At 42.1% G+C, this 20,919-nt stretch overlaps 2 protein-coding genes across 9 annotated transcripts in view; one reads left to right on the forward strand and one right to left on the reverse strand.

Annotated features, from left to right (window-relative positions):
- Positions 1 to 10,933, forward strand: vrk2 (VRK serine/threonine kinase 2). 6 transcript variants are annotated; one of them, XM_076973877.1, is made up of 14 exons: positions 1 to 481; positions 901 to 956; positions 1,225 to 1,294; positions 1,753 to 1,840; positions 1,960 to 2,068; positions 2,652 to 2,744; positions 3,054 to 3,186; positions 6,322 to 6,442; positions 6,952 to 7,010; positions 7,817 to 7,977; positions 9,869 to 10,015; positions 10,105 to 10,263; positions 10,349 to 10,399; positions 10,525 to 10,659. In XM_076973877.1, the coding sequence occupies exons 1-13, from the start codon at positions 355 to 357 to the stop codon at positions 10,388 to 10,390; spliced, it is 1,365 nt and encodes a 454-aa protein (XP_076829992.1). In that variant the 5' UTR covers positions 1 to 354; the 3' UTR covers positions 10,391 to 10,399; positions 10,525 to 10,659. The 6 variants fall into 6 exon arrangements, with proteins under 6 accessions (XP_076829992.1, XP_076829988.1, XP_076829989.1 ...); XM_076973873.1 differs by lacking the exon at positions 10,349 to 10,399 and having other exon boundaries at positions 10,525 to 10,933; XM_076973874.1 differs by lacking the exon at positions 10,349 to 10,399 and having other exon boundaries at positions 9,872 to 10,015; positions 10,525 to 10,933.
- Positions 10,275 to 20,919, reverse strand: part of fancl (FA complementation group L) — an 18,785-nt gene continuing 8,140 nt past the window's right edge. For 2 of the 3 annotated variants that reach the window (XM_076973881.1, XM_076973879.1), the window contains exons 8-14: positions 15,236 to 15,386; positions 15,069 to 15,152; positions 14,031 to 14,076; positions 13,637 to 13,742; positions 12,627 to 12,743; positions 12,399 to 12,470; positions 10,275 to 10,999 (exon numbers count right to left, since the gene is read on the reverse strand). In XM_076973881.1, the coding sequence (XP_076829996.1) occupies positions 10,964 to 10,999; positions 12,399 to 12,470; positions 12,627 to 12,743; positions 13,637 to 13,742; positions 14,031 to 14,076; positions 15,069 to 15,152; positions 15,236 to 15,386 (612 nt within the window). In that variant the 3' untranslated portion in view covers positions 10,275 to 10,963. The remainder of the gene's footprint in view (positions 11,000 to 12,398; positions 12,471 to 12,626; positions 12,744 to 13,636; positions 13,743 to 14,030; positions 14,077 to 15,068; positions 15,153 to 15,235; positions 15,387 to 20,919) is intronic. The other variant, XM_076973880.1, reaches the window with a different exon arrangement.

Here is a 20,919-nt window from a genome sequence, read left to right on the forward strand (position 1 = left end):
ATAGCGCGAGTGCCTAAATATAACTTTCAGGAAGTTGAAACTTATCCTAGCTATTTGCTGACAGAGAAATAAAATATGATTATTTTCATAATCTTTTAACTTTGGAGGATTATAAACATTTGGCGTCTTGTTCGCAGGGATAACTAGTTCGCTCAAAGAAATAAATAAACCTTGTACCTACGTAGGATAGGACATCAGACTGGACGTTAGCTGTTAGCTTGCTTGCTAACTGTCAACAGTTATTGTTTCGGTTTTGTTTTCGTTGGCCAGTTTAATGAGCAGGACAGCGGCACGGCCGTCTAGTTCTGTCCGTGTCCGTGTTTATTTGTACCTCACTAAAGTTACAGACGTTAAATGTCTCCCAAGAGGAGCGTCCTGCCCTGCCCGCTGCCCGACGGCTTTGTTATGACAGACACGGAGAAGAAGCGGTGGCGTCTCGGTAAAGTCATCGGCGAGGGGGGCTGCGGCCTCATCTACCTGGGTAACGTCTGCAGTAGGATCCACAGTCACCGGTCTGACTAAACCAGTACACTGGTGCCGTGTTTAGTGTCTGTACCTACGTTTCCCCAAGATATGATGGTCTTATTATTTACATTTACACTACAGTGGTCCAGTGTTTAGTGTCTGTGCCTACGTTTCCCCAAGATATGATGGTCTTATTATTTACATTTACACTACAGTGGTCCCGTGTTTAGTGTCTGTACCTACGTTTCCCCAAGATATGATGGTCTTATTATTTACATTTACACTACAGGCGTCCAGTGTTTAGTGTCTGTGCCTACGTTTCCTAAGATATGATGGTCTTATTATTTACATTTACACTACAGTGGTCCAGTGTTTAGTGTCTGTGCCTACGTTTCCTAAGATATGATGGTCTTATTATTATTATTTGTGCCACAGCTTCAGACTGTCCGGATGCTCCTGTAGGAGAAGATACTGGTTATGTAATTAAAGTCGTAAGTACTGATCTAAGTATTGATCTGGTGTAGCTTTACGTTTAGAGAAACGGTATTTACAAACATATTTTAACACACAAACACACTTTAATTTGCGGAGATCACTGATATGTGGCACTTGGTCTGTCGTGCTGCATGATTTTCCTAGTTGGAGATTGTGAGAGTAACACTCAAACATCCCACTGCACCTGCAGTACAGGAGCAAAACATTTCACTACATCTTTGGTGCGTTCATTGTTTTGCTTAAATGACTGGTCTCTGTTTTTAGGAATATAATGAAAATGGAACCCTGTACTCAGAGCATAACTTTTATCAAAGAGCAGCAAAAGCAGATAATAGTAAGTACCATTAACAGTGGATGGACATGTCTTACATAACCTGTGATTTATTCAGTGTAGAGTGCTGGGATAAATAATTGTGTTACAGAACTATTTAGAAATATAGATTTTGCTATATTCAAATGAAAGTAGGAACAGGAACAGTTATAAGGGTGGTGCTAAATAAGCACACAGCAGACCACTCATACAACCATATTATTAGATAGAAGAATGAATAATCTAAAGAAACCACCTCTGTCATTACACTCTGGGCACTGTCAACTTCTTGTAAGTCTTCTTCAGATAGAACAAAGTCCAGATAAAACATGTTTTTTCCCAAGGGCCCCTGACACACTGCCAGTCAAGACAGATTTCCTTCACAGTTCGATAAACTGTGTATGTGTTAGTTATTAGGTCTCTGTAGCATAGTATTATCTTCATTTATGTCCCATTTATTGATCATTATTGTAATATCTTAGTCAACAAATGGAAGACAGACAAAGGCCTTGATTTTTTGGGTATCCCAACCTACTGGGGTTTTGGACACTGTGACTACAATGGAAAAAGGTATGATTTAATCTGTGCTCATCATATTGATAATAATGTCAATAACAGTACTGCCCTGCAATTATTCATATTCGCTCTTTAGCAAAGCACTCTTATGGTTTTGCTGTGTGTGGGAGCAGATACAGGTTCATGGTGATGGACCGGCTGGGCACTGACCTGCAGAAGGTGTTTTTGGAAAATGGAGAACAGATGAGGAAGGAGACAGTGTTACAGCTCGGTTGCCTCATAGTAAGTCAACTTCTGCACCAGGATTCTCTAGGAATGAATGTAAGAGAATAGAAATGTCATAAACACATTCATACCTAATCTTAATATTCCTGCCTAAGTGGGTTTGCCTGGCTTGTATGGTTGGCTGACTTTCTTCATTTATGTTGCTGATTAAACATGACACAAACAGAACTGGCCATACAGTTTCTTTAGAATGGAACATGCTACAAGTATGTGGTGTGATTACCTGATTTGTCTTTTCCGTTTGACTTGCAGAATGCCTCATTTTCTAAGTGTCTATAGCATTGACACCAAATAACATTGCTATAAATCAGCACGATCTTGCGACTTACACATAAGCCTTTCCATTATTGAACATGCAGTGCATTATTACTGTATGTTCAAACCATTTGGATTACATCCCATTAACATTTTCATTATCAGACAAAATAATCTTGAAGATGACCTATGGAATGACCCTAGAGTCCAGCCTAAACACTGCTGCCATACCTGCCTCCTGTCACCAGTCATTATGAAGGGTCATTAGGAGCTGGTTAAATTATTCATCTGTTAACCTTACCCTCCGTCACTTTGCCCTCAACAGCTGGACGTGCTGGAATATATTCATGAAAATGAATACGTCCACGCTGACATTAAGGCTGCCAATCTCTTACTCGGCCACAGAGACCCAGACAAGGTTGGTGCGTTCTTGTTTATATTATGTCCACAAATCAGTGTGGGTCTCTTAAAAGCAATATTAGTGCATGCAGCACACATGGAATTTTAGTGTCAGATATTTGATTATTCATAGTTTCTAAGCACATACTGACCAATGATGGGAACGACATGTTCTTGCTTTTTGGCCAGCAGTGTACCTTCTCCACTGCTTTTGGGCTGTACTGTAAGTGTGTGTGTGTGTGTGTGTGTGTGTGTGTGTGTGACCTCACGGAGAAGGTGCTGAGCTGGTCTCAGATGACGACCCTCACCTTGCTTACATCTCCCGCAGGTGTACTTGGCTGATTATGGCCTGTCATACAGATACTGTCCTAACGGGGAGCATAAAAACTACAGAATGAACCCAAAGAAAGGACACAATGGCACTGTTGAGTACACGAGCCTTGATGCACACCGGGGCGTAGGTAAAACTCAGCTGACGCTTTCATTCTATTCTGTGCGATCAAACATGCTGAACCTCCCTTGGGAATGTTGAAAATTAGTTACCTGCACGTATCTGTGAATGTTAACAACAGTGCTAATGTCCACTAACAGAAGAGTAAAATTATTTCAGCTTCTGTTATTCTGTTATAGTATTTCTATGAATTCATGATGTGTGTAGTTCTCCCTACAGCAAGGCAGTTATATATAGATTCCACCCAGCATACCGTGCTCTTAACTCCAGGTCAAGAATATTGGAAACACATTAACTTGTAAATTGCATACAGTCTTTTTATTGGATATTGATCGCTTTGTCCATGTCTACCTGGCCAGACTTAATTCAATATTCCCTAAACAGTCAAAGTCATAACCTGCATTTTGTATGCATTTACCATTAATTAAAGCTTTGATGTTTTGTTAGACTGGGACTCAAAGCCAATATTCTTGCCTGCAAAATAGTGCCAGCATTACAAAAGTTCAATACTAAATCCATGCCAAGGTAAAGCTTGCTAACAGCAATGTTTCTGATGCTGTCAGTTTTTCCAGTATATGAAAAGAAAGATAGGATGCTCATTCAGCAATAAAGTAAGTGCCGAAATGTCAGTTTTTGGGTGGAGATATTGATGAAGTGTTGTAAGCCAAAGCCATATAAAGTGTTATTTGGCTGTACTAGCATTCCCATTTTAAAATATGCCATTTTAACTTTTCAGATGATGTAAAATACTAGATCTGTAAATCATACTGGAGAAAAAAAATGGGAAGTTCATGATCTGTAGTACTGAATATATCTGTTGTCAAATTCAGCATCTACTGAATATTCCAATATACACAGTTTGATGTGTTAATAAAGTAAATAATTATGATGTTGAGCAAAGGCCTGTCCTCTTCAAAGCATGTTCATACCATTCTGAACTGAACCAGTACCACTAACTTGCTTGCATGCATTTTGATTAATGGTCCTCATTCCTCATCATTGTGTTTAAATACAAGCGATGAACCTTGCTTGGCTACGGTCATGGCTATCTGCAGCAGCACTGATGCCACAATAGTGGACGTGTGCTCATCTGTGGAGTGGAAGCTGACAGCTGTTGTGTAGGTCGTTAGCACCGACTCGGCCCTGCGGATGAATGCAGATTGCGGAGTGTTCCTTTCCTTGTGGCCCCTGGCACCCCGTCTAGATGTTGATGTGTTACCATGGTGAGGAGTGCGAAGACAGGCACTCTGCTTCCTGCTGAACTCCGTGCTAAAGGCCTAATTATCACCTGTGGGGTAGAAGAGAAATGGCTGAAATTCAGGAGGAGAGGTTCAAGAGTTTGACACAGCACTTTAGGTAATTTGAATAACAATAGGTCATAATTATGAACAACAGCGTCACGCTGATGGAAGGTGTTGTGTCTGGCCTGGAATGCGTCATTCTCACGGATCCTCGCTCTAAAACTGAATCGGTGTCAGACCCGCACAGCTGCCTCCTCCCCCCCTCACAAAGGCTCACAAAGTGCTAATAGACTAAGTGCTGTATTTCATGCACTTAAGGCCAGTGTCTCAATGCTGTGGCCCACGTGTTCCAGAACGCAGCTCCTAATAATGTGTCTGTCAGAGGTCATCGCTTTGTATCAGGACTTCTGAGATAAAACTAATTTTGTGTTTGTTAAATTAGTGTTATAAGGGGGAAAAGCTATAAACGTCTGGCCTGTTGGGCCTGGCTGTGAGATTGGCTGACGGGCCAGAGCACCTAATGGGCATGGTGAGATCAATGGCAGCCATGGAGTTAGGCTGAGATTTTCCCCTTTGATGAATGCAGTCAATAGGTAATTTCTCAGGAGATGGACTACAGTTACAGTATTGAGTTGATAAACTCTCCAGGCACGAACAGACAGTGTGCTTTAATTTACACTTATTGATGAAATCTAACTGGATTTTTTTTTATTTTTTATGAAGGGACCCTCTTATTGTGATGTTAACTCACATATTTGAGTCAGTTTAAATAGTCAAGTTTAGCGATAAACACAAGGGAATATCATGCATAAATTCTAAGTAATATTTTTCTATGCCATCTAATATCATTTTACATTCTGCCAAAATACTAAACAGCTTTTTTATTCCAGTGAAACGTGGAGCAGGCTCACTTACGGCAGTGAAAATGTGTGGTTGGAGTACATTCTTGGCTGGCTGTGGTCTTCTGATGATGTGCTTATTTGAACAGTAAACCTTGTTCCACCTATTTCAGTCTTCAACTTCTCTCCTCGATGTTGAAAGGAATTGAATCTTTCAAGTTATTTAGTATGGTCAAGCGAATAAAACTCTGGTCGGGCCAAAGGCAGATGCACACTGCCTGTTCTGCAAGACTAAATAGACAAGAGGGTGATGATAGATGAAGAGGCAACATCCTTCCAACTTCCTCTCTTTGGGACTGGAAACGAGAGGAACGGCTGCTAAAAATCCTTTGTGCACATGTGTGTGAAGAAGTGTGTTTACACTAGATGGCAGTTGTGTAATGTGCTGTGCCTGAGGTCGAGGTGTAGGAGGTCCTGGACGTGCACACTTGCACACAAACTCTGATCTCTGGGTCTCCTCTTAAGACCGGCGCAGACCCCACGGAATCCGCTAACATGTGGGAACAATTTGGCCTCAGACATTTATTTCTTTGTTTTACTGCTTGGCTTTCTGGCAGAGAAAGTGTCGGGCCAGGCCATGGGCTGTCTGGATCATGTCAGAGGCCGCGAGTATCGGGTTCCTGGGACGAGCCGCTGGGCCAGACCACTTGGGGAGGGGGTGTGTGAGGGGGGTACATGCGTTGGGCTGTGTGTGTGTGTGTGTGTGTGTGGTAGCTGGGTGGAGGGAGGAAACTGACCCATTCTTTCAACTCTCAACTTCTCTCTGAAGGGCCCTGTTTGTCTGTGAGACAGGCCAGAGCACCAGCTGAAAAAACACTCCTCTATCAGTTTCCCCATCTTTTTCATAAGGGCATATTTCAGTGGCCAATGGACGGACCATTTAATCAAGATTCTTTTTTAACCCGCTTCCCACCAAGTATTCGTATTCATATTCCTCTCTCTCTCTCTCTCTCCTCATTTTATTTATCTCCCTACCCTCTTCATTGTCACTACTCTCCCCACCAGCTCCGTCCAGAAGAGGGGACCTGGAGGTGCTGGGCTACTGCCTGCTTCACTGGCAGCTCGGATCTCTGCCCTGGCTGTCGGTGCTCAGGAATCCAGGACAGGTCCAGGAGGCCAAAGCCAAGTACGCACGGTTCCCCTCGCCCTCCTCCAGCTCGTCGTGGGCCCAGACTCGGCACGCCTCCTGTGTGCAGTGGCTGCCGATCACACGCTTGCAGCGGCCCGTGCTCACACAGCCTGAAGTATTCCCTGAACCGCTTTGTTAAAATATCCGAGGTGTAGTTGTGGAGGACATTGCCTGGAAAATGGTGATGGTTTTTTCTCGTTTAGAGACTCCATTTTTGGGAGACACATTGTGCTGGAGCAGATAAAACACAAACACAGGGGTGGTTTTCTGATCCTGGTCTAAGCTCACTATCTGCAATAGAGAAGTCCTAGTGACACTGCAGTTCATTCTGAGAATAGATTGGGAGTTAGAAACAAACAAAGAAAAAACCCCACAATACTTTTTATAATGATCAACAGTGTCCCGTGTCATTTTGTACCTCGAGCTTGATAACATCGCAAGTCCTAGAGGACAAACAGAATTTGTATAGGTTAAATTGTCTAATCTCTCTCCTCTGTTGACCTTAGGCTAATTGCTAACCTGCCAGACTCAGTCATCCAAATGTCTCCCTCCGGCTGCACTCTAGGTAAGAGGGAGGGTGTCGGGGTGGGTGGTGAGTGAGCGCATGTATATGCAGACTACTTACAGTGATCAACAAGGTGTGGCAGGGAGACTGAGCCGCCTTACGTCTCCTCTATCAGCGGGCCATAGTGGCCCTGTATTATCTTTGCTGGCTGCACAGAGTGAGGGGGGCACGCACATCTCCTGAAAAGTGGCTTTGTGATCTATGATTATGATGAGGTCCTATTCCCCCCAACCTTGAGAGGCTGCATGCAGCTGGAGCAGAGAGATAAGGCGTCCAACATGCATCAACGCCGTGCATGTGATATACATTCAGTTGGACTGCCACAAAGATGCTGCATACTGGACTAGTACTGTGGGCAGCTTATTTATTACAGTGAAGAATTGGAAGAAGCCATTTTAGACACACATTTGGGTGCATGTTTGAATGGCGAAGCTTATTCACTGTTGTGTTCTTGTCAGGGTCCATGGGTTGGTATGATCTTTTTCTTTTTTTTCCCCCCTTACATTGGAATAAAGAGGAAGGACATACCGGGGTCCTGCGTATAGGTTAGGGAGCATGGGTTCAAGGTTTCATCACACTACATGGTGATTCAATATGCAATTAGCCCAGCTGTCAGGCACTTAAATTTGCAGTCTTTGTAAACATGAATCCTTACAGTCATAAAAATTCTTGGTTAACTATGTAAGTATCTAAAGGTGCTGTCGTTTTTTGTCTTCAGATATATTTGGTAAAGATCTAATATACTGTGTGCAAACTTGAAATCCATAATGTCCTCAGCAGCCTCCCTTTCTCCTTTGAACTCTCAGTGGAGGTAGCTGGGTTCCTGCACATAGTGAGGGCGCTGGGCTACAAAGACAAGCCAGACTACCGGGCCCTGAAGAACGTCCTGTCAGGCGCCAGGCCGCAAGGCCCTTTGGACCTCTCCAGGCCAAGAGCAGCGGAGACAGCTAGGCCAGCCACGAACTGGGTGAGTGTGAGGCACTTCTGGCCACAAGCACCCCCGCCTTAATGGAGACCAGATGAGGAAGGGCTGGAGCACGTAGAGCAGCTCGTGGGCTGCGGCTGATTTATCTGTCTGGGAGAGTGTACGAGATGCTCAGGTTTGAGCTCCCTCCACCGACCCCTTCCCAGGGGCGCTCACTCCTACGCCTGCACCAAGTACAGAATCCAGCGGGCAGCCCTGGCCTGAGACCTGCCATGCAGGTAAAGCAGAGTGGAGATTTACGGAGTGGTGACGGTCTCAGAGCTATCTAAAGCCTCCTGCACCAGAGTTCCAGCTCACGTCTGCGTCACAAACGTCAGTGGGCCGTTTAATTAAAGCCCACTTTATTTAGAGTCATCATATACATCAGAGATCGTATTACAACAGATGTACGCACATTGGGCATCTCGTGTCTTACTCAGACTACCCTACTCTGTCTCTCTCTCTCGAGAAGGGAGAATGGTGCCTTCCCTCTCCCACTTCTCAAGGGCTAAATGAGGCGGTAAGTCTTGACCAGGTGTCAGAGGTCAACCTCTGCTGATCCCGCCAAAGGGCTCATTGCCTGTCGAGAGGTCTGGAGTGGAGGTCTTCATCCCGCATGAATCACTGTAGCAACGATCACTGCCAAATTGAACCACTGATCTCCATAAAAACACCAGCAGCCCAATTTGAGGCTATTGAATACACACATTTGATCAGGCCAAAAGGTCAGTCAGAATTACAGCTGATTTATTTTCCCCCCATTGTCTCTCATTTCCATTTGGGGCTCTGCAGCAGTCAGATTGAGGTTTATAAGGCAGGTCCCAGTGTTGGAAGTTTCAGGGTGAGCAAATTGGCACATTTACAATGGAATTCAGTCTCGTGTCCCACTATCACAGCCACCTGTGGCATAATAGTGAATCTCATATGCTGCGCACACTTGCTTTGTGTACGTGTTTTCTGTTTTAAATTTGAGATATGGATGACTGATGAGTTGCGTAATATAGAGGTAGATTCAAAGATACTTTACTGAAGAAAAGCGGCACAGGTCAAGGGAAGTTGATTAGTGTTCGTATACAGGTGGTTTGTAATGAAAGAGACAATTCCTGAAGGCTTAAAGAGGGAGGGCATGAAGGCGAGACTGGTACTGTTAGCAGGGCTGTATGATTGTGACTTTAAAAAGAAGGAAGGAAAGATAGCCATGCTGAAGCAATTGGGAAATTCAGATGCTCGCACTCTTGTCCTTACATTGGAAAAGGAGGACTGGAGTTTTTAAATGCCCTTTTTATTTACATACAGTACACAGTATATAGTGGAAATCCTCTCTGAGGACTGTATGGAGCTAGTGAAAGAGGTTCCGTCTCTCTGACCTTGGCCAAACCTCCTGCACAGATGGAAAAGATCAGCATCAACACTATGGGCATTAAGATTTGAATCCCTCCTTTTCTTTGTAGTAATATTTTCTCAGTGGTTTCTGTTCATCCCTTCTGGAGGGTCAAGCTCCAGTTCCTTTGAATAAAATTTAAAACAACACCATCAATGTCACCCTTGTGTCTCAACCCTCCTGTAACAGCGTCAGGCCGAGAGAGGTATGCGGCTCCTAACGCCACTCCAACGCTCATAGAGTTTATTTTGCCTACACCTGACCTCAGCAGTGATCTGTGGCCAAATTTAGTTTGGATTGTTGCCACCTCAGGGAGAGCATTGGGTATCATTAATCAGGAAGGGTCTTCTACTCTCTGGGTCCAGGTCAGGGTGAGAGGAAAGAGAGGGAGCTCACAGACAGGAGCAAGGGCTTTTGCTTGTGCCGTGTTATCAAGGTTCCAGTTTACATCCATCTCTCTTTGAGCTTCACCTCAAATGCTCTAAATCACGTTTCCTTGTCCATTCACCCTAGAAGAACTCAAGTCGGGCCAGAGCTGCAGTTAGACCAACCAGAGCAAAGCCTGTGACTGAGGATAATGATGGAGACTGGGATAAAATGGACTCTCTACCGGCCAGAGTTTGCTCCAGAACCAAAGGAGACTCAAAGACACGAGAGCAGGTGATGTAGCAACAACACTTGTACCAACAAGCTGGTATGGGTTTTTGCAACAAATTATTCCTACCATTTATTTATTTATTTTTTCTTAGATAAAACAGAAACGATGCACGAGTAAACGATCTAATACAGAAGCTGTGAAGTCCAGACTTGTGGCTAGAGACAGTGATGAAGACTACATAGATCATCGTCTGCTGCAAAGAATGCAGCCCAAACCACAAGGCACAAAGCAAACACAGAAACGTGAACAAGTAATGCACACCATTCACACCCACAAAGACAAACCAATAGGAAATGACAATGGTTGTTTTTTAAGGTTTTTTTTTTTTTTTACAGACTCTTCTTCTAAGTGAAAACATTTTAATAACATATGCATGACGTCTCTTGGCAAGTGGAGGATAAATTAACTAAAGCGATAAGTTTTTAAGTACTATTTAAACATGCTACTTAGTTACTGTACAATTGAAAATGCAATGTCATTTTTTGTCATTATTTTCATCTTGGCAAGAAAGATGCCTCCAGGATCAAGAGTCAGGAGAAGAACAGATGAGGACTTGCTACCCACTCAAAAGCAACAGAACATCAGGAAGAACTGGGGAAGAAACTGCAACTCGTGGAAATCCAGCACGGGTCTGAATGAAGGGGAGGCCTACTGGGACGAGCCAAGCCAGAATGCCAACTGGTTGGAGGAAGCTAATCACAGTGGACACCAGTGGAGAAGAGATGCTTATGAGTACAACACTGACGAGTACTGGAACAACTCAGAGGGATTAGAAAGTGAGCAACACAGGCAGTGGAGCCTTAAACTGTGTGGAGGAATTGTTATTGTGCTGCTTCTTATTCTGGTTGTTTGCACTGTCCGTTAGAAGAAAAAAAATCACTGCACATGTTGCTGATATTGCCTATATCAGCAATACATTTCTTAGAAGGTGCAGGAAAGATGCAGTCTGGTCACAGTTTCGGGAGTGCCATTTTCACTGTGATTGGCTGAAAGAAATGGGATGTTTATATTAGGAACTTTCATAAAGTGATTAGTTTCATGCGTGCAATGATCTGTTTGTTGTAAAGACACAAAACAGGTTTAAATTAGGGGTGGGACGCGATAAAAAAAAATAATAATAATCGAATCAATCGGAAGCTTTGTAATTAATTAATCGCATTTTAATCGCATTTCAGTATTTAACATGAGAAACATTAATTTAAGTTTGAATGATTAATGAATCAATGAACATGATCATAAACTTCAACATCTTGTTTATTTTTCCACCAGTCTACTACACAGACCAATAGATGAGTGCAGAAAACAGTTCAGAACACTGGAAATTCTAACCAAAAATGTTGTTTCATTTTGGGAGTTTTGCTCAGGATATTGGAAGAATTGAAGTAAATCAGAAGATGTTTTTTAATACCATTTTAGATGGTATATTTTTCTTTAATTTCCCAGGCCTCTGCCACAGGCATCTCCATAGTGCCTAGAAGTGGTCTTCTGCATGCTCAAAGCAAATGACTGGATCTTCCATTCATCATCTATAATATGAGCCGTCACACCAAGATAATTCTTGTTGCTAACAGAGGTCCCCCAGTAGTGCCACATTTGTCGCTCTTCACAATAACCTGTTTTACTTCCCTTTCCTCATCATACAGCTGCTGGATTTTCTTCGACATTGTCTTTCTGGACGGTAGTTCGTAACTTGCATCAGTTGACGCAATGTGCAGTGCTTCTTGTAAGCCTTTATCTTCGACCACAGAGAGCGCACAACACTGCAAATAATGTGACGCGTCATGTATAAAGGCGTGCGGAGTCGCGCGCTACGTTCACTCGTGAAAGTTTAATCCAGTCTTAATGGTCCAATGAAGGTCATTTAAAACCAAGGACATTTCCTCACTTTAAAAAAACCCGGGACGCCAGGGACAGGATGTGAAATAAGGACATGTCCCGGGAAATCGGACATTTGGTCAACCTATCGTACTAGGAATACTTTTATCAGCTAAGTTATCATTACTGACCTGTGCGTTAGCCCCAACATGTTTTGCGTTGAGGTGGTAACGAAGGGTGGAAGTGCTCCTGTGATAAGCGAACTCCTTCCTACATAAAGTGTAAATAACACTATTTGTGTTTGTACTTCCATCTGGAAGTTTCTTATATTTATATTTCCCATCCACCAGCGTAGCCTCTTCAGTCATCTCCATCATGATCATGAGTGTCCATATAATCTGTATGCCCGGAACTCGTGCAAAAGTTTCTCATGCGTTAATTTTTTTAGTGCGTTCATTTTCCTGTAATTAATTAATCGAAATAAACGAGTTAAAGTCCCACCACTAGTTTAAATAGATTTGCTACATGGACTGGATGCTAAGCATCAGTGGAGGTGAAATGGGGCCTTACCTTGCTGCAGTACGGACATTCTCCAAACACAACGTTAAAACTTTGGCGACTGGTGGGCAAACCTCTCAGCCACTGAGAACAATAGGGGAAGCCCGATGAAGTGTGCACGATAGAGAAAACACGTTTTCTGATTATGTGAATTAGAAATGGCAATCTAGCCAGCTGTGACAGATCTTTATATAATGGGTTCAAAGTTAGGAATCATGATGAATAAATCAGTGTATTCACCTCGTAGAGGCAGGCCTGATGGAAGGGCTGGCCACAGCGTGGGTCATTGCACACCTGATCTGGGATGGCCGAATCAAGCCGATAAGAATAGCAGATGCCACACTCCGCACTGAAACTCTGACAGGAAAAGCACTCGTATTTTATACAGTGACTTACATTAAGAAAACCTTTTTTTCTGCACTGTAAATGATGCTACATACTCGCACACATAACCACTGTTCAGAGGTTTTAAAAAGGAGAAGAAAAAAAGGGAGGGGTTTGACACGCACACGACTCCCATCTAAAACCTGCATCTGCTTATCCACATTCGCCTCCATCTCTCAACCCTCTGTTCCCACTAGCTGAGGGGCCACAATGCATGGAGGTTCATGTTTGTTTCCACAGGGTGAGAAGACTCAGGTGGGCTTATCAACCCTGTGTGTACTTGACCCCCACTTCACAGAATCCTCCTCCTTAGCGAGATGCCAGAGCGAGACTGGAGAGGCTTCATACATCTTCCCCCTGTCCCCCCCTCCCCTGCTCAGTTCTCCTCTACACCCCTCCACTCCACTCTTTGTGTTTGCATATTGCTTTTCAGATAATTAGAGGCTTTTTTTCCCTCAAGCAATCCATTAAAAGAATGGCAGGTAAAATTTAAACATCTGGTCAAGTAAACTTTTCACTCTTCAGAATGTTAATGATGGCCAAGCATTAATCAGCGGTGCAGGCTGTGAATAAACACCACGTCCTTTCAACCCACCAGCCATCGCACGCACACACAAAAAGATAAATTGTGGATATATGATTAAACAGCTCTTGATAGTGCTGAGGATTCTGCCACCTTTGTTATTGTAATGATCTTATCTGTAAACAACCCAATTAAAGGAAATCTGGATCCATCTCTACCCATGATAAAAAAAAAAAAAAACTGTGGGGGGAGGGTTGGGGGGGGATCTTGCAAACTCCAAATGTGATTGAACTGTGCAGCTAATTATAAGTGGCAGTGTGTGACATGAAAATATGCAACATACAGATTTTTCGTGGGTGGCAGGCGACGGGAACTCTATCTCCATAACATCTCTCATATTCTGTAGGACACTGCAGTCAGGGTTCCTGAGACAAAAGGAGAAATCAGGCCTGCATGCAAACACATGCAAACAAAGATATGGTAGTATAGTAAATATCATTTAACGATTAGTACCTAAAAAGGTCAAACGGTTGCTGTACAAGCCAAGATTAAGGGTCAGAACATTCCCAAGATGCAGTTATAGGTATATTGTTCATCACACAGTATTTTAGATGTCCACGAAGATACCCACAAACTGTATAAGGAATTTTTAAAATGCTAAGAATAGACCTTTTAGAGATTTCATCCTGTCTTTTGTGCAGTGAGCAGCAACTGGCCAGTAATTACAATCGCCTTACCATAAATGCATGTTAGCATTCAGCTTATTCCTCAAAGGGGTGACCACTGCAAGGCACAAGCAAAATAACAACTGCAATTTCTTGTTTACCTCAAGATACTACCAATATTTTAAACTGTTGTAACGGTAAACATATTCAGCTGTGCAATGAAATTAATAAGAAACAATAAGAATAAATTGCATCAATCAACCAGAGAGTAGCAAAACAAGCCAGAGGGAGTGTTCTATATGAAGGCGTGACCTGTGTTCTCCTCCTGATGTACCAGAGCAGTTTCAATTAACTGCACCTCATCTCTCATTCGGTGTCCATCACGTGACGGTAGTGCACTGACAGACAATGCACAGCCATGTCATTTCTTACCACTAATCTCGACTTGCTCTTAGAAATGCCACGGTGCAGCGGCGACAGAGCCGGGCATTTCCCACTGTGACAAACATTCTGACAGAGAGGGAATTATTCAAATAATTCACATAAAACGTGCTCATCATGACTGTTCCACCCTGAGAGATCAATCTGGGAGGAATGTGATAGTGGCTCTCTCAGTTTGTCATTTGTAAATGCAAAAAGCAATATTTCTGTCTGACCCCTCGCTCGGAGGGTCCACGTCTGCCACTGTCTTGACTATCGAAGTGTGGATTTAATATCAATGAATAACATTGCTAGGCAACCGACAATATGTTCTGTGTGCCATTGTCAGCCAAGCACGACCTTGGATTTAAAGAAACAATCATGGAGGCTTAAATAGTGCAAACTGACCTCCATTTGAACGAAATCTCTCTCTGAATCTAGAAAGACATTATACTGCACACATACTGTAGCTTGGCCAATTCTACTCTAGCAATCCTATGTTAAATGTAATAAAAGCTTTATGGGATGTACACTTATGAACCGAGGTAACTGAAAAACAAGGGGACAAATGGGGTTGATGGATATTGATTTATCATGTGTGAAATGTCATTCAACAAGCGAGAACAGGTCATTTTAGCTATATGAACATAAATTTGGGTTATATACATTGGCAGGCATAATAATACCCACTGTGCTCAGCTCCAAGCAGGCAACACTCGGGTAACATCTTCGGGTGTCTGGGGTCGATTTCGACCTTTATGGAGACATTGTTTCCTAGGGACACAAAGTCAAAGCGCAGTTGCTGTGATACTGCACAGACTTAGCAAACCACAGGCAGCCAAGATGGCAGAGCCTACCGATGGCGATTCTCCTCATGGACTCTGCCCTGGTGGGTTTCTCAGGCTCCAGTACCCAGGTGTGTTCATCTAGCTCATCCAGCACTGCCCAGAACTCAGCCAAGGCTTCTGCAAGCAGCAGGAACTGGCTGTGGATGTGAGCTAGAGTGCTCTGAGTAGGAGAGATAAGAGGGTATTAGTCAATTACACTAGCAAGAATGCTACATATGCTGTACTTGCACAGGAAAGAGGAACACACACACACACACACCTTAATCAGGATTGGAAGATGGACCTCAAACATGACTATTATGCATGTGTTTTGGGTGGTATTTAAAGTTGGGAAAACATTCATCATGAAAAAAAACAAACATTTAAAGGTGAATAATGTCTAAAAGTGTCCAACATTTACAACAAATAACTGAATCAGATACAGCAGTAGAGCCTGTCATAAGAACTGATACTTCAGTGCCAACAAAATTCTAAAAGCATTACGGTTCTTGTTTTCTGTGGTTCCGAAGGGTCAAATAATGGACAGTGCAAAGCGCAAAGTGTCCAGATTTGTCAATAAAACACCATGAGTTCAGTTAAGCACCTCAGAAACAGACATGCTGAGCTGTATAAAGAGTTCAAGGTGAGTGAGTTTTGTCTGAATGTCTGTAGCCTGAAATGTTACCGTTATTGTTTGTGAAGTCTGACAGCTGCATCTCGTCATGCTCGGCACGGAACATTCACAAACGACTAACGTTAGTTTGCTTCGGCTAACCAGTGATGTAGTGGGGAAAAACGTTCATATTTCAAAAGCTACATAAGTGCTACATACCTGCTCATAATATTAATAGGATATTAGCAGACTGTACAGCAAATCTGTGGTTTTCTTTTAGCTATTTTGCAAATCTCTGTGTACATAAAATTTACAAATACTTGGTAGAAACTGTTCAAGTATTTGCATGAAACATTCTTAAAGCGTTTGCTGTTAAATCATTTGCATGTTAGCCAACATACATTCATCTCATTGTTTTTTATCTTGTAATGGTATTGAAACTGGCATTGAGGATCTTACAATTTTAGTCATACTGGTACTAATACATTTGTGGTATCGTGACATCCCTACACAGCAGTGTTAAGATTATCCAAGAACACAAATGAGACCGAGCATTTTACTTGTCAGAAGGGCAAGAATACAATTCCCTTACACAGATGCCAATAAATACCGTAGAAAATGGTGGAGGGGAGAATCACTTTGTCCATCTGTCTGCAGTTTGGGACACATCGTGCCGCTCGCCTTCACCATTTATTCAGGATGATTTCTATTAATCCACTGTTCTTTACAGAGAATCATCTTATTCAGTCCGCACAATCTGTCTGACAGTCACTTCATTCCAATTCTGTCAGTGTTATTCATTAGCTTTTGTAACCATGCTTTGAAAAACAACAGAACATGAGTGGTATTGTGGTGTAACTCACCACTGAGCCATTTTTTTTTTTATTATTGAGCCTTTTTTCTGGAGTCACAGTAGAAATCACAGTTCTAAAGCACATCCTTAATTTCCAGACTCTGTCAGAACATTTAAGCTAATACGCAGGTTAACACTGTCTGCACTGGCAGTTTGGCAGTAACTTTAGAGGAGAGTCTGCATGCCTGTAATAGTACGAGTCTTTAGTACTACTGGAAATTGGTACAAGGCACTGTCGTTTGAGGAGATGTCTACAGTCAAACAGAAATTTCAAGCACATGACAGGTATAGGCACAGTCCAGAAGTCTGGCTTTGTGGAAGTTTTTCTAAAAAGGAAGAATCCATCCTACAATTCTCTGAAGTTTCTCCAGCTTTCCTTCAGTCTGTCAGTAAACCACTGATTAGAACTTGAAATGAGAATCCAACTAATAATAATTCCAACTGAAAAGGGAAGAACATATCCCATACATCAGACAGCAAGTGCATCTCAGCATTAACGTTTGATCACTGCACACCACAGACAGCTCATTTATGGCTCTGCATTACATTTTCCTATAATTCTAACCTACACAAACCCACGGGGGGCGCTCCTTCCTGTGGCGCTTGCTCTGCGATGAGGCAGCGTTAATGGTTTAAGTGCGGCAGCTCATAAATCACGGCTGCTGATTGACGGGTAGTGCTGCTTGGACCCGCTTCACTCTGTGCTGTCAGACTGAGCGGGTGCAGGTTGACCGTGTCAAGCTGCTTCCAGAGCCCCCCTCCCCCCTTTACACCGGTCTGGACACCAGAGCCTCTCCACTCAAGTTCAAGACCACGGGTTTATTTTTAGTGCTGTTCAAATGCCTATTCTATACCAAGGCAAACAAAGATGTATATGAGTATAACAAGAGGAAAAATACAAGGAGCAAAACCAGAAAGCTACTCACAGCTGCTCACATCCTGAAGCTATTTACTTGTCTTAATAATTCTGGGATGCAAGAGAATTTTTCTCCTAATTAACATGTAAAGTCCAAGTCAATAAAATCTCTAAAATATCTTTCTGCAAAAATATACTGCAAAGTGGAGGCCTTGTGAATACATGAATGACAGACATGAATAAACCTTAAAAATCTATTAGAACCAAGAACAACACAGAGTAATTACAGTTCCTATTTAACTAAAACACTCAATTTAGTTCAAAAGTTAAAGATGGTGATGCAATTTTCTTTTCAGGGCATCGGTGACAATGTTTAGGACATAAATCACAATGAAATATCCACTAGCTCCTTCATGAAGATTATTTTATCATTCAGATCCAAAACATACTGACTTAAGTGTAAACCTAAGCACGCTAAATCATCCTCGTCATCAGTAGTCTCATTTTCCTCCTTTGTAATACCGTTAGCCACATAATGCAGCCAATCTAGAAAGATTACATCAGAGAGGTGTGGCCATATTCAGAGATGTCATTTCAAGCATTTTCCTTTTCCTCACATAATTTGTGCAGGCTGCTGTTGATTATATCCTCGGTTGTTATCGGAAACATTTACATACATGTAAAACTGTAAAGGAGGAAACAGCTTACAGCCCCAATGCACAGAACTGGACACAACCAAACGATCGGAGATGGGTTTTTTTTTTTTCTCAATGCTCAGCGGCTTCATGTTTAGGTTTGGATTTAAAACCTCCTACGACCAACACAAGCCTTTAATATTGTATATAACATGTGAGTTACATTAAATAATGAATAAAAAAGGAATACTGAGCCAGTGCAATCTAGCAGAAAAGCAAAGCACTGACTGTGTGCCCATGTGAGGAAGACTAGTGGAATACATTAACAGCTGTAAGCTGCCGCAACATAACAGCCACCTAAGAAAAGAACGCCATCCCGACACGAGAGAGAAAATGAACCAAAAATGATGGGTCACTGTGCCACTACAATGCACACAATTTAGCATTGCACAGGTGCAAAAACTCCGCAATTACTTTCCGATTAATGCCAGTTGTGCGATTATGGTTGTGCATTTATATGAATATATGGCCCACGTAAACGTCTTTGTAATTGAATTCCTATTGGAAATAACCCTAAACGTAGACACAATGGATTTATATTTAGGACGGTTGTCGGTCTGCTCACCACAGTTAACTATTTCAATTAAGTTTTTCTACATAATGGTCAACTATGCATATTCATAGACTCACTTAAAAAGAGAATGACTCTGAGGTAAATAAATTAAATAAAACCAAGGATATAAATTTGCAGGCTTCTTTAAAAACACTTAACGAGGCTTCTATAAAACTGTAGATAGTGTTGGGGGTAGGGTGCAAAATGCATGGCCACAGTAAACATGTTAAAGGTGCAATCAGTATTTTATGGAGAAGATGTGTTTGTGTGCTTCCAACCTGCACCGTGAGAAAAAATTAATGTGTATTTAGGGGTGACCAATAACCTTCTTTACTTAACCTATGCGGTGACTATGAAAATTACTACTTACCACCCTTTTTGCGAGTAGTTATTTAAGCAGTAATTTTCATAATAATTTTTGTTTTTTTAAGCACACATAGGGCAGTAGAAAGGATGGGGCAGAGAATTACAGGGCTTTTGGGCCCTGACATGGACTAACTCAAGGTGGTGTGAGAAAGCAGTGCCTGGGGACATGAGGGTGGTGGGAAGCATGAAAGAGTTCAGCTAGAAAAGGTGGAGCCTTCATAATACGAGGCATTCATTAAATAGTAAGAATTAAAATCTCAAAAGTTTTAAAAACTGCCTTTTATGATTTTGAATCAATATGTAATTTTGTTGTAGGACAGATCAAATTCTCAAGACAAAAGGATAAGTACCTCAATAAGCATGTCTGGTATGTAAAAACCTGCTGCAGGGCTGTGGAATGTATTATGCTACTTGTAATTTTTCAGTTTAACTTGAGAGTTGTGGTTTATGTAATGACAGTAGAGACAGCTGGGTTGAAAATTAATCAAAAATAAAATGTGATGCACTTATTTATGAATTAAAGATAAACCTCTAAAATGTTACATGAAATGATCTTACTGCTACCACATTATAGCAAAATACAAAACTTTGAGACCACAGTGTGAAATCTGAAAATAATGAAAACCAAAAAATATGGAAATGACACTTGAGCACTGAATGTCCACCGAGCTTCCAAGGTTCTGAGCTGCAGTACAAAACTATCAGGGTCAAAAATAAATCAATGAAATCCAAGTACCACTAATATGGCATGTCTTTGCATTATTAACTATATGCTTTCATTTATTACTGTAAGTATGCAGTAGAAGGGGGTACATGTAGCACACAATACATATACAGTAATTATAATTCATGTAAGTTAACATATTTTGATGTCTTGACAAAACAATTATTTACAGATGAACTGGATAGACAACTGGTGTTATTCTAGCCAGTAAAGTGGTCTATGTATTTCTCAGTTTTTGCTAAGGAGATTCCATTTATAGACCAGCATACCAGGTTAAGGAAAAATGGTAATCAAACGTTTTACAAATGACTGTCATCTGGTAGCATGTCTCTGATGACACATGGGATTACTGTCACTGTTATTAAGGTCTGCATACAGATAAATTTGGTGTCTCCAAAATGATGGAGACACCAAATGTATCTGTATGATCAAAATGATGCCTTTTAGGCAACTTCCAGAGTTTCTCCTGCGATGATGACCACTGGAGGCTCAGTTATCTCACCAGAGACATCTTGGCAGAGGATCTTGTTTTTCCCGTTGTTAAGACTCCAATAGGCCTCACTGAAGAGCAGTATGGAGGTCCTCTATGGCGTGGGCAAAGATCTGCATCTGCATAGTGAATGCTGATGACTGTTATCTTAGTCACTTAAGTCACCGGGCCTTGAGGCGATGTAGGATGAACAGCCTTGTGTGAAGCTGGAACTTGATCTCAACACCACAGGGAGTGGTCAGAGATCAGTCACAAAATAACGAGGAGGCAGAGGGCTGAGCTGTGGGCTTACGAAGGATCAGCGTAAGGACGCAGCCTTATTTGACCGGATTTGGAAGGTGAAGGGAACAATTTCTATTCTAATGCAAAGGAAAACTACTGGTCATCTGGTGGTGTAGCAGTCTCATGATCATGATGAATTTGGTAGGCTTTGAGTTTACATAAAATCTTCTATGAGACCTACTGATTGATGAGTCAAAGGCCTTGGTCAGGTCACTTTAGTCCATTACGGCTTTTGTTGTTGCTGCTCACTGCATTTCTCTTGGATTTGCCAGGCTACAAATG

Source organism: Brachyhypopomus gauderio, chromosome 15 (assembly GCF_052324685.1).
Source record: "Brachyhypopomus gauderio isolate BG-103 chromosome 15, BGAUD_0.2, whole genome shotgun sequence".
Taxonomy (NCBI): domain Eukaryota; kingdom Metazoa; phylum Chordata; class Actinopteri; order Gymnotiformes; family Hypopomidae; genus Brachyhypopomus; species Brachyhypopomus gauderio.

What these genes read in the sequence shown, in the direction of transcription:
- vrk2 (XM_076973873.1), top strand. Translation starts at nt 355, where the DNA reads ATGTCTCCCAAGAGGAGCGTCCTGCCCTGCCCGCTGCCCGACGGCTTT. An exon ending in TGTGACTACAATGGAAAAAG is followed by an intron (nt 1,841 to 1,959) that starts GTATGATTTAAT and finishes GTGTGGGAGCAG; the next exon opens with ATACAGGTTCATGGTGATGG. An exon ending in TACAGCTCGGTTGCCTCATA is followed by an intron (nt 2,069 to 2,651) that starts GTAAGTCAACTT and finishes TGCCCTCAACAG; the next exon opens with CTGGACGTGCTGGAATATAT.